General features: G+C 37.9%; 1 protein-coding gene across 1 annotated transcript in view; it reads right to left on the bottom strand.

Moving 5' to 3' along the window:
* Nucleotides 1-13,399, bottom strand: part of TG (thyroglobulin) — a 139,899-nt gene that overhangs the window by 103,160 nt on the left and 23,340 nt on the right. The window contains exons 18-21 of the mRNA XM_048939555.1: nt 11,634-11,843; nt 9,379-9,533; nt 8,799-8,955; nt 5,152-5,376 (exon numbers count right to left, since the gene is read on the bottom strand). Coding sequence (XP_048795512.1) covers nt 5,152-5,376; nt 8,799-8,955; nt 9,379-9,533; nt 11,634-11,843 — 747 coding nt within the window. The remainder of the gene's footprint in view (nt 1-5,151; nt 5,377-8,798; nt 8,956-9,378; nt 9,534-11,633; nt 11,844-13,399) is intronic.

Raw genomic sequence — 13,399 nt, forward strand, 5'->3', positions numbered from 1 at the left:
ACAGAGTCACTTCCTCAAAAACTACAGGCAGAAAGAGGAAGACTCCAGTGAGTAAAAATTCCAAAAACTTTGCACAGAAATTCACCATCTGGTAACAATTTCATTCAGAATTCCTAGTAAAGAAGTTTCCAAGCTAAATAGAAATGGCTGGATTAAAAGTCACTAGTTAGTTGTGCACATGACAACCCCAATACAAAACAAACTAGGCCGAAAATAGGATTGTTCTGAAAATTATGTTTTCAGAAGTAATATTTCCAGCTGAACTGTTGCATATTCCAAAGAAAACTCTTTTTCTTCTGGGAGGTCATGCAATACCATCTTTCCCTCCAGATCATTCAGATGATCATTAAAGCAGAAGACTCACAGATATATTTGCAGGACAATACCTTCACTTGTTATTTCACAGCTGCTTTCCAGATGCACTTTTCCTTCAAAACACTATCAAATGTATATTTTGGGACTTTGGCAAGGTGCAAAACTTCATTTCTGTTCTTGCCCTGCATTTTGACAGCAGTTTAAGCTTGTATTAGAGAGAAACCATGATGGAAAATTGGCCATCTCCACTACAACTCATATGATGAATTTCCACCAGCACATGGGAGCTAATTTAACTTGCTGAAGCACCTAAATTATAACAGATGAAAAAGACAGCTAGAGTCAAAATGATCATATCTTCCTTCACTTCCTCTAAGTGGTCCAATGGGAAATTCCAGGATGAGACAACAGAGAGGCTGACTTTTTCTTCCTCTCAAGTAGTTATAATACATATCTGAAACCCACTAAAGAACAAAAAAATCCTGGATGAAACAGTTTTCCACTTTCTAATGCATATTGCTTAATATACAAGTGTGCCTGATACATTTTAATGACATTTTCTAACACATGCAAAAAGAATCATAAGCATTTCAAATGAACAGCAATAGAAGAAAATAAAATGAAATGAGTAATCCATGCCTAAATCCAAGGCAAAACGCAAAGGATAGGAGTGACTAATTAAGCAATTGAATTTTATAAAAGAAGAAATCAAGCTTTCCAAGCATCTTCCTCTTACTGTAGTTATGGTCATGATGCAGATGTAACATCTGTGTCTAATCACATTTTAAGAAAGTAGAACAACTTTTTGTCTCACGTTAGATTGACAAAAAGACATGAAGAACAGCAAAAAAAGAGCAAAACATTGGTGCAGAGACTGATGTTTTCTAGAATCCACAGCTCTTGAAAGCATGTGTGGCATCAGCTGTAGGTTAATCTCCCTGTGCTCATGTTGAGTGTGTAACTCTGAAAGTTGGACAAACCATCAAACTCAACTCTTGCAAGCTTTAATGTACACATGTTTTAACAAGATAAGAAACTAGAGGATAATCTTGAGGTTATCTCAGAGCTAAGTGTTACCAGTGGACTCAAACTCAATTTCCCTAAATATGAAAATAAAACAAAACTAATAAAATAAAAAATTAAAATGGTCCCAAATTAAATCCCTGAATGCAGCACATGAGGTCTTTAAGCTGGCCTTGCTTTTAAGCCGACTAAGGCCTCTGCATACCAGGGGAACAACATACTGAGTAGCCATTTACAGGCTAAAGGGCAACTAATTGGAGAATGGCAAAGCAGCTCCAAAGCAATGGAATAATGCTCTCCACAGAAGCCTCATTTTGCTTAAGATCAGCTCTCCCCACACTGAGTATACTTAAAAATTGTTACAAGAGATTGTTACTCAATGCTTGCACTGCTCTCTCCTTCCTCCAGGAGGCGATTTGTGGGATTCCAGATTCTTGGATCCATCAATTACTAATGAAGCCTTGAGCTGCTAACTTGGCTATAAAACCAGTGCTGTTTTTGATTTGGGTTATGCTCTGGTCAAAGCAGTTCTGATAGAATTTAACAAGCTTTCTAAATAACAAAAGGAGTGAGCATAAAAATGTACAGTAAAACAAAGGTAAATCACAATGAGCTTTAAGATTTCCTCCTGAAATAAACAGTGAGAGAGGAGAAGAAGAGAAATAGATCCCAACAGGATAAATGACCAGATTACTTATCCATAATGTGCATAATAAAACTAAACCAAACAAAAAATAAAATACTGCATCATTGGAGAACAAACAGAATTCCTAACTCCAACATTTAAATAAAATGTTCAGCCCTACAACATAAAATGGTCCAGCATGTCCTATGACATCTTAGAATAAGAAATTTCTGCCAATATCTGGAAGATAAATCATCTCCTTCCCATATTTCTCTGATGTTGGCTTTACTGAGTGCCTTTCCCTACATCTAGTTGGTACAAATACACATGATCTGACTCACAAGGCAAATTAATTCAGCGCTTCCTGAAGGCCTCTATCCCTGTAGGAAAAATTTGGCTTAAAGATACAGTTCACTGCAAGTTCTTTTGGGATGGATTTCACTTAATAAATAATGATACCTTTAGTCGGTACAGCAGTACATCTTGTTAAGTAACAGAGAGTTGTTACTTACTCTGGATTCTCTGTAAGAATTAATCTTTTTCTGCATGGTGTGTTTAAATAACCAAAATTCAAAGTGTTGCAGACCACAGAGGTGAACTGAAACTGCAGTCAATTTACCCTTACAGGTCCAAGCTAAGAACAGCAGTAGCTCAGAGCTGATTCGTGCCTCGATGCTTTGAAGTCCTTTCCTTAAAAGGACGTGTGCAATGCTGAAGGTAGGAAAGTGACCAGATACACTGACAAAATCCGCTACCTGGTGTTCAGCCTTGCCTGTCCAAAAAGCCATGCTTAATACAAGGCAAAGCAGCTCATCTTTGAAACTGGCTTAACTTGTCTCTAAATTATGGAGCACAGCACACACCGCCCTTCATACGTACTACTATTTTTCAATTCTAGTAAACTCACTTTAGTCACAAATTATATAATTACATAATTTAATTACACATCAAATAAATTATTATGCTAGTGAATTCTCAAGAGAAAGCTGCTACATAGGTCTGCTGTACTCCTTTCATGCAGAAATGCACGATCCATCCAACTCAGGTCTACCCTCTGCACAAGACTGGCCCAGAAGGTGCCCATTTCTGTAGGGAGCAGGACAGTGTGGAGTCCCATATCGGCTTTACAGCCTGGCAAACCTCACACAGAGATGCTGTCAGAGGGAGACCTTCAGAAAGAGGCCAGTAAAATTCAGACATGTGATGTAGGGGAAGATGGTATACAACTCCATAGCAATACTCTTTCTCTTATGGACTACCATCTTTGATGCTAATTATACAGTTGAACCCACAGAAGGTATCACACTCTCCTGAGTAGAGAGAAAAGGCAGAGGTCAAGCACAAATATGTTCATAGACTTGAAGGCTTCCCTCTCAGCATTTTTTTGTCAGGATTCAAGTCACATAACATTTAAAATAATAAAAAAATCTGCCAATATCCTAACTATTAGCAAGCTAACACCTCCAGTGCTTCACATCCACCATTGCACTATTACTATTACACTGCTTTTTTTTCTCTTTTTTAACATATAAAAATCAAGAGTGATTAATTTGGCAGGAATTCAAGAAATGAAAATATTTACATCCAACTTATTTTCATTCAAGTTACCAAGTTAAGGACATAACAAGCTACATTTTCATTTTTAATTATATGAGAAAGAAAAATATGATGGTGACAATAACTTCAGAGATTTCCAGCAGTATTTTCTGTGTGAAAAAATACAGTGTCTTTCATTTTTTTGTTTGCTCTGAGATCATTCCTAAAAGGTAACAGAAATGGCAGCTAAAGTAAAATGCTCCTGAGCTTAGAAGATTCCTACATGATAGTTCTCCCCTGCAACCTCTTTGCTCTAAAGCAGGAGACTCCAAACCAAACAGAAAACAGGCAGCATGCAAGGCTTATGCACAAAGTGATCATTTAACTTCAGGTACATCAGTGTTTCAGCCACAGTGACTGCACTTTGGGTTCAAAACACATGAGCAGTTTTTATGCTCTCTTCCTATTATCTACAACAATGTGTACCTGAATGCAGCTGCAGAATTCACAAACATGCATAAACTCAAGCTGAGCTTCCCTAGCTTGCTGCCAGCACTTAATCCATCTGGTTTTAAGTTTACAGACACAAGAGCACAGGTATTTCCCTTTTTCATTATTATTCAGATCCCTTGACAGCAGATCCCTGAAAGACATTTGTTCTTGTTCTTGTAATCAGCTGAGCATTAGAAAGCACTCCTAATTTGTAGAGAACCACCAAACCAAGCACAGAGCTCAGTTCTTTTCATATGCCTGGATTTGTCCTTAGGATCTCTAACTTAGGTTACATAGCATAGAAGTTCAGCCATTAAAAAAACTCCACAATTGGGAAAATTTATCCCATACTTTCTGTTGTTGCTCTTATACCTATCCCTACTCAGTTTCCAAAAGAGTTAGACAAAATTAATGTATCCTAAACTGACATCAGAAAGGCACAGAATCACTGAGGCTAACTGGGTCAACAAGAACAGTGAGGGTTGCACTGTAGGATGGTTGATGAAAATGGAAATACGAGCAGTGCTGTTAAGGCAGAGGGTTTTTGGTGATACACAGGGATCCTGTGAAGAGGTAGGCTTGGCAGCCCCAAGCAGGATGTTGACAGAAAGACAGCCCATTCCAGGGAAGTAGACTAAACAGAAGAAGATGAAAAAAAGTGCAGCATTGCAATCAGGTCTGGGTGTTGGCCAACGCAGAGAAAGCTTCCATGTGAGCTGGCTGGGACTTGGCCCAAGAATTCTCAGACTCAAGATTTCTGCCATTTCTATAGCTAGGTTTCTATTCTGGGTAGTGTATAATCATACAAAGCACTAACTATATTATCTTTGCTTCTTAGTAAGGATCATGCGTAATACAGAAAGACCTTTTAATACCAGACAGATCTGAAAACGTCCCAATAAATGTTAGTGAAACCTTCCATACGGTGCCAGTGCCAGGAAGTCTACTTCTAAATAAGTGGCTCAAATCCATCTACAATGCAAGGACTAAAGAGCAACCAAAGTAATAATTCCTGTCCCTCCTCAGATTTGCCACTGAAAGTGACTCTTTATGCCTTTGACCTATTAACCATAAACACAATCTTGCTGATGACTTATGGACTGTACCTTTATATCAATCCCTAACATAATCAAAGAAGGGAAAGCTAAACTGAGGCATACCACATCCTTGTGCATTTGGGACGATTTTCTCAGGAGATGAAATTCTTCGAAACCCTCTTCTACATCCCAGCTGCACTCTTGGAGACAAATCAAACTCTTCATCTTGGGGAAAATCAATGAATGAATCTGCTGGGAACTGCTTGGAGTCTAAATACAGCAGAAAACGACCATCCTCAATCTCTTTAATAAACGCTCCAATGAGTTTTTCTCCAACAAGTGCATTTTCTAAAGGAAATAATATAAGAAAATAATATGAAGGAGATCCCTCATGGGGAAATGGATAACAAAATAAAGAGTGATAAACATTGTATTAACTAACAGCATCAGCAGATTCAAATAAAAAATACAAGCATGCTAGCAAACAGCAGAAAAGAATGAATGTGTGTATTGTTTACAGTATTAAAGTCCTAAATTTAGTATATGTAGAGGTGCTAATGCAATAATCATAGAATCAGTTAGAATCCTCAGTTAGAATGTAGCCACAAGTATCATCAAGTCCAGTTTCTGGCTCCACATAGGATTACACAAAAATTAAACCATATTTCTGAGAGCATTGTCCAAACATCTCTTGAACTCCTGCAGGCTTATAGAATTAGAGAATGGTTTGGGTTGGAAGGTGTTTTTAAAGATTATCTAGTCCACCTTCAGGTAATGGCAGGGCAAAAGAAAAAATAGCAAGCACAAAAGTTGAAGTACCAGAAAACAAAATGTGATTTGTTTCTCTTGTTTCAATGGCTATATTTGGTTCTTCTGTAGCATTTTATTTATTTGGTTTTGAAGACATTCATAACTATATAATAATCAGGTTCTGTCACACTACTGATCCAATAAGCACTCCCCTCACAGCTCCTGAAGCTGGTGTTTAAAGCTGGAAAATAGTGAGCATCTACCCATGCTTCCCATATTCATAGTCTTCCAGGTAACTTCTTTTTCTGATTACTTGCTTCAGGACAGTTTTCAGCATAAGAGAAGGAGTGAGTTCCCCAGTTGGCTGCACCAGAAGCACTCCAAGGAACAGTGTTCCCAGAGAATTTTTTGAGCTTCCGTGTTCTTTTCATCTCAGCAGGCCCTGACCTAAATGTTGGTACAGGTTATGAAGACCTCTCATAGCTACAGGTGGTGTACAGCCCTGTAATCCAGCAAATGGGAAGTCCTGCACACTGTGTACTTCAGGTTTGTAAGCACACCAATGACCTTGGACATTGAATTTTCACAGGGAGGATGTTATCTGCGTAAAGAGAGAGTGAGGAATGTTACACCTCACACACTGCACAAAGATGTTGTGTCTGACGTGTTTAAGGGAAATAGATGAAGGTACTGCTGCCCTCTCACATGGTGACTTTCCCTACATTGCACTGTAGCCTATGGGCAGGTCTCACTCTGAGAGTGAAGAGAGAATTTCACAGGTAGGTACAAGCCTCCAGCTATGCTGTTCATATTCTCAGTTTTCTGTTTCTTCCAGCTTTGAGCAACTTATTCTTCTGTTATGCCGACACATAATAGAACAAAAAAATAGCATACAATTGTGATCAACCTCAAGCCAAATTGATACTTAGCTTGTGAGAAAATAATTGGAGATTGCCACACAACCAATAACAATTTGCAAAGGTTTTGCCAGAAATTATCTCATAACTGAAAGCAGAAACAAGCAGATTAGTCTAATATTCAAGCAAATATCTTTCTGAATTTTCTTGTAACTAGCTGTAGAAGAATTCAAAATAACCTAGAAATGACAGCTGGAGGGAATTCACACATAGAAAAGAAGCAAAGAGTCAAACCAGTAAGAACCCATATAGGTCTGCTGAATTTCCTTCACTTAAAAAATCCTTCTGTGTTGAATCATTCATAACACTATCAATAAATATGAAGTTCCTGTGAGGGTGCATGGATCTATGTCTGTATGGTGTATTTTATGGGCAGAATGTATGAACAGACATTGAACTATAATGTACGTGTTCATACATGGCAAATAGACAGGTAAGCCGTGGAATGTCTCAGTGTTGTGACTGATTTCCTCCAGTGTCACTGATGGGAACAGTCTACTATATTCCCATCCAACAAAAGTTAATTTTTATAATCATTTCTGGTTTTGCTTGTTGAATAGAGAGAAATTTCTGTGTATTTCCTCAGTATTTTAGAACTAAAATTTAAGACGCCAAGTCAAATGGCATCATCTCAGAAAGAGATTTGCACAGTCTGAGAATTTAATACATGAAAATGTATGTAAGAAAAAATGTAATGAAATGTTCACAACTGATGATTTAGAACTGAGGTTCTTCACTGAGAACACATGCATGTTCTATGCCTCTGTTTAGCATTTTTTTTCTCAATTTCATCACAGTAGGAAAAAAGGAAAGCAAAACTTCTCCCTTGTCCATAAAGAAGCTAAGAAAAGATCAAAACTATTTTAATAATATAGATTTTCAAATCAGAGTCAATTTACCCACTCAATGTGTATAAACGACCTGTGATGATGCATAAAACTGTTCAAACAGAAAGATTCAAAGCCGCTTTAAAATATAATGGAAATTGATTGTACCAAGAGTATATGGGCAGCAGGTTGTCTGACCTCCCTAGACCAGACTGCTGCCTCTTCTGAAACTCTACAGTAATTCTCTGAAGAGCAGTTTTAGTACTATGGGGAAATAATAGCATTGAGAGGGTAAAAAAATGTAACGTCTTCAAAGCAGAATGCTTTCAGATGTAAACTTCTGTATAAACCCAAACTAAACCATACTTTGATCCACCTTCTACAAACCACGTAATATTTATGTTTCCTTTATAATCTCGTACAACTGAATGAATGCAAACATAAACACTCAGTATAGCCAGGAACCACACATGATCAGTGCACTCAAGTCCCAAAGGCTTTTGAACTTGGTTCTGATCAGCCTGTATGTCACGTCTCTATGTCTCAGAATTAGAGAGAACATGTGCAGGCAGAGTTTTTTATATTTAGTTCTGGGAACATTATTGCAAAGCCAGGAAACTAGAAAAATGCTGGCACAGAGGGCATTTGAACTTGGAATGTGTCTTTTTCTTCTTTTATTTTAAGAGGAAATGCTGACTGCTTTGAAAGAAGCCCCTTACACCATCTCAAGCTCACTTTTAAACCGCAGTGAAGATCCACCAGTCAATGGACTGCATACTTGCTTTAGGACTTCTGAGGTAAGGATCATTCTTGACTGTCCAATGTAAGGCAATAAAAATAAAAGGAAAAAAAAAAACCCACATACTTTGGAGGAATTGGTTCTCTTTTTCGGCAATGCGTGAATTTTGTTTCGCCAAGTCCAATCTGATAAAGAACACAATGTTTTCCACTATGGAGGACCTGCCCAATGGAAATTAATCTCTAGATCAGTTCAGCTCATAGCAAGTAATCTAATTTTCCTGTTAAAGGAGCTGGGAGAGGCAGCACTATCTGAAAGCAGTACTCAATTATATCCTCTTTTCATTCTGTAGTCACAGGCTGAAAAGAGAAATATAACACCAAAGGCTCAGAAAAAACTCCAGTGTTACAAGGACTCTTTCAGTGAGCATTTGTGTACACTGCCTTTTTATTGCCTCCTAAGAGCAGACAGAGGAAAACAAAACCATTAGGAAGCAAAGAAGGTTTGATTAACAGAAACATCAGAGGAAAAACTTACCAATATTGTGTAAGTCAGGGAGAGAAGCTGCTGGGATGTTTTCCAGCAGAGCCCTCCATGTGACATTCACCCCCAGGCGGTCCACACTCAGGCATTCAACATAGACAGAGGAATCGTCACAGACAGAAACTGAGCCAGTGTTTCCAAAAGCATTTACCTTGAATTCAAAATTAAATGAAATTAAAGTTAGTCGGCCTTAGAATCTCCTGGTTCTTAGTCTTTCTCTGCTCATTTGCACTGTGATATGCTCAAGGCAATATTTTCAAAAGGGCTTGTAAAAACAAGCATAAAACAAGATTAAAAAGGTTCACTTCCATCACAACACATTTTAATGAATATTGGACTAAAGACTTCTATGGCTACCATTAATCTGATCTGCCCAACATGGGGACAGTGAGTCTAAATATCCTGGTTTCCTTGTTCTCCATATGCTGTCAGCCCTGGCAGACCTCATAGTATTTTCTGCTCTTCCCTCTATTTTACAGATGCAAAATTCTACTCTCTTTCATACAGTTCTCTTTTTTATATATATATATAAATTTTATTATTTAAGCAACAAAGAATAAGGAACTGAAATTACCTGGAGGTGACAAAAACCACGAGCCTTCAGCTCATCTAAAATAAATATCTGGAATGCCTGGAGTAAACCAGAGTAGTCAGAACTACAGGTCTTCTGAGGAGGTAGCAGGAGCTGAAAGTGTGTTTGAGCTTGGACTGTCTGAAATAATTGGAGTTCTAAAAATAAATAGAAGGGCATTTATTAGCTTCACTATACAATGTAGAAACTGATTTTCAAAGTTACTTCAAAAAGATGACATCATTGAATTTCATTTTGATCTTCATCAATAGCATCTCCCTGTAAAAACATGGTGGAAATAATAGAGCTGTCAGTAGAGTGTGTTTGGTAAATATGTATGCTGTGCATGATAGAGAAGGCCAGGTGTAATAGTTAAACAATAAAGAGATTGCTAACCCACAGAATGATAAGGGAAATTATAAGACTTGGCAGATACAAATTTCCAGAGAACTGCTAATGTTATGCCAACAACCAAGAAAGAAACAGAAAAAAAAGAAATTATTGACCTATAAACCTTCACTTTTCTGAGATAAAATCATTATAATGATTAATACTAATTCAAATGGCCCTTCAGAAGCCTAGCTTGTCAAATTAACTTGAGATCAAGCTTTGAGAGACAAAAAATTTGATTGCATAATAATAGCTCTGACATGGACATTTCAAGTGCCTTCTGGTCTTTCAGCAGCAAGCCAAATCACACAAACCATTGAGAAAATGATGGCCTCATCCATCTCAAAATGAAAATCTATTTGGACAGTTCTTAGTCAGGAAAAATCAGAAAGGTGAAAATTTCTTGTCTCCACTGGGCTTATTCTGATCACAGGGTTCTTGAGGACTTCATTCTCTCAGGTTCAGTATAGGGGTGATATGATCACATAACCTCCAAATGGAGTTGGCTCTTGTCCCTTCAGCATGGAGAAGTGGCAGAGCTCTCTCTCGTTGTGCTCCTCTATAGATCCTCACTGCACTGTGTACAAGGGTCACTTCATGGAGCACAATTCCCAGTTGCTTGCTCCCTAAACAAATGTAAAAAAAACCTCGAAAGAGTTCAAAGAGAGCAATGGGAAGGACCAAGGGGCATGGAAACCTGCTTCTTCCTGAAAGGCACAAAGCCCTCTGTCTGTTTAGTTTATTGGACAGTAGATAAGAGCTGATTTAACCACAAGCTGTAAGTGTACACATTAGGGACAGGAAATAAAATTTTTGAGGGTGTGGGTAATTATCCATTGGAACAAATGGATAACGTGGTGTGTAAAATGATGTGGTGAATTGTCCATTATTGTGAAGTTTGTTCAGTGACCATCAGACACGTTAGAATTTTTTTTCCTCTCTCCCTAAAACCATTCTGTTTCAAACACAAAATTGCTGAGCAAAATCCCTTAGCCTACGTTAAGTAGAAACTTGTATTAGATTATTGGATACTCCCCATAAACAGCTATTCAACTGTCATTAGACAAACTCAAAAGTTACCTCATTATATAGCATAAAAACGTCACAAACATGATTAAGGGCAAACAAAAATCTCAATCCAAAATTCAAAGCTTAACATTGTTTACATTTGGAATAGAGCTCTGGTAACACAGGAGTTTCAAGACTCATCCGTTCTGGAAATGAGGAATAGCTGCAAACTTGGCATCAGGATCTGAAGTTTGTCAAAGTTCAGCATTCATTTATTTCACTTATTTGAAATAAATGAAAAGCCAATATTAATACTCAATTACATGAGCACCGAAGAGAGAATTTATTATTCCTAGATTTAAAGGGTTTGTTTCTTTTCTCTTGAAAGAAAAATGATTTGAAAAATACTGTGTCAGCCTGTGAAAGCCATAATCCAAAAAAGCAGACTGCTACAAAAGATGCAGAAGTAACATTGACTTGATTGTGCAAATAAATATTCAAGTTCTGCCAAATTCAAACATCTGGTGCTCATCTGTTCTTCCAGAACTAAGTGTTTCCATCAGAATCATTTCATGGTGCCAGCATCTTCCTTGCAAAGGAAAATCTGCATATAGATTGAATAACTATTTATAGTAAGATGTTGCAGAAAAGCTGGACTATTTCAGGCATAGGCAGCAAGGTACAGAGATGAAGACAGCAGAAGACAGGATTGATCTACTGCACCTTAGTTCAGAAACTCCCACATAACTGCATCCTGTAATTTCAACTCACACTGTAACTTCATGATGAATGAAACAGGATTTTTGAAGATATTTTTACATTGCTCTGTGCCCTTCCCAACCCATGGTAATTAGACGTACTCTGGCAGGCGTGGTAGAGTGGGACAGCTGAGATCCATAGATGTTTCTGCACATCACACTGGAACAGCGTGTTGGAAGCAGCGCTCTTATAGCCCTGGCGGCACACCAGCCGGCACTGCTGAACGCCCAGCATCTGCCCAGAATCATTGGCACAGAACACAGCTCCATTGAGGATAGAAGAGGTACCAAATGGCACAGCACACTGGGGACCTTTAAACGGGAGAGGAAGGGGACAGATTAGTACATAGAGTGGTACATTCCTATTAAAATGTCCTCACAGTCCTCACATAACATGGACAGCACGTTGTGCATTTCCCCCTCGTACCAACTTAAAACTGGTTGGATGTCAGCCTGGTTCAGTTCGCTAACCAGTTCACTAAAAGATTCCTACTGACTTTAAAGGGTAACACACTGGGTACAGAAAGATGCATGCATGGTGTATGAGAACAGATAGGTTTAAAACAGTCATGAATAAATTTAAGCAGGAAATGAGAAGAAGGTTTCTTACCATCGACTTTCATGGAAGATATCCAGTGGAAATAGACAGGGCCAAAAACATCTCAGTTTGATTTAGAATGGAGTTCAAAAACTTTACAACCAAGAACTGAAACACACCAGGATGTTCCTTGGTGACACAGTAGGTCCCTAGCTGTGAGACATGGCTTTCGAATTACAGTGCAAGATCTACCTTTCAACTCACTCTTTATCAATACAGTATTTTCAGACCTTCTTGCCTACTACAACAGACTAATATAACAAGCTAACTACGATGATTTTTAACTTCTACTAATGTGTACAGATGAACAGGTTTGTTCAATACTAGCCAAATCCCAACCTACTTCCCAACTATTTCTTATACATCATATGTATATTATATATTTTACTAATGTTTATACACACTTCTGAGTTCCAGATCTACAAAATGGAAAGAAAAAAAATAACAGCTACCTAAGTTAGAAAATATTAAGAAAAGGTCTCATATCCTACAATTCATCTGCTTGCTGTATGTCATTCTCCAAACAACAACACCCAGATCAGTCCCAATCTCCCTACTGCTGGAGGAAGACGGGCTCTGCTGATGGCTCACATCTGAGCAGTTTCTGCCTTCCCTGCTGATGGAGTTATGGAAATTAATTTAATTTAATGTTCACAACTTTGCAGGATGAATCTGGGATCCAATGTGCTACAGTACTTCTTTGTTTTCCAGCCATGGACATTGTAATTCTGAAATATAAGGGTTTTAAATTGGTCTTTCTGACTTACAAAATTTATCCTTTTCCTTCCAAGATTCCTTTAAAACATCTTTTTTTTAACAATTCTGTAAATGGAGACACTACACTCTTCCTCTTTCATATCTCTCTTTAAGTAAAGATAGAAAGCTGGTGTCCTTGTTTTATGAAACCACTAGAGATAATAGGACTATAAGATATCATTCTGCAATGGATAGTAGCATTTATCATGATCAGTGCAAACTACATCCACTGTTACATGCAAATTCTATTAATAACCCTTTATTCAAAGTTAATAAACATTAAAAGCCAGTTCTGTGTTCCCTTTATTTCTCTAAAACTTTTTTTTACCCATCAAGTCAAATCCAGCCTCAGCCATATGCTCCTACAGTCTTGTACTGTCTGTCCCAATGGGAGCTTGTGTATAAACTAGAAAAACAGACAGCATGCAAAAAATAAAGAGGATGAATGGTTTCCTGATTTAGTTCACAGTTTCCATCCAAGACCCCATCAACCAGCCAAGATGATCAGCAATTT

Source organism: Lagopus muta, chromosome 3 (assembly GCF_023343835.1).
Source record: "Lagopus muta isolate bLagMut1 chromosome 3, bLagMut1 primary, whole genome shotgun sequence".
Classification (NCBI taxonomy): domain Eukaryota; kingdom Metazoa; phylum Chordata; class Aves; order Galliformes; family Phasianidae; genus Lagopus; species Lagopus muta.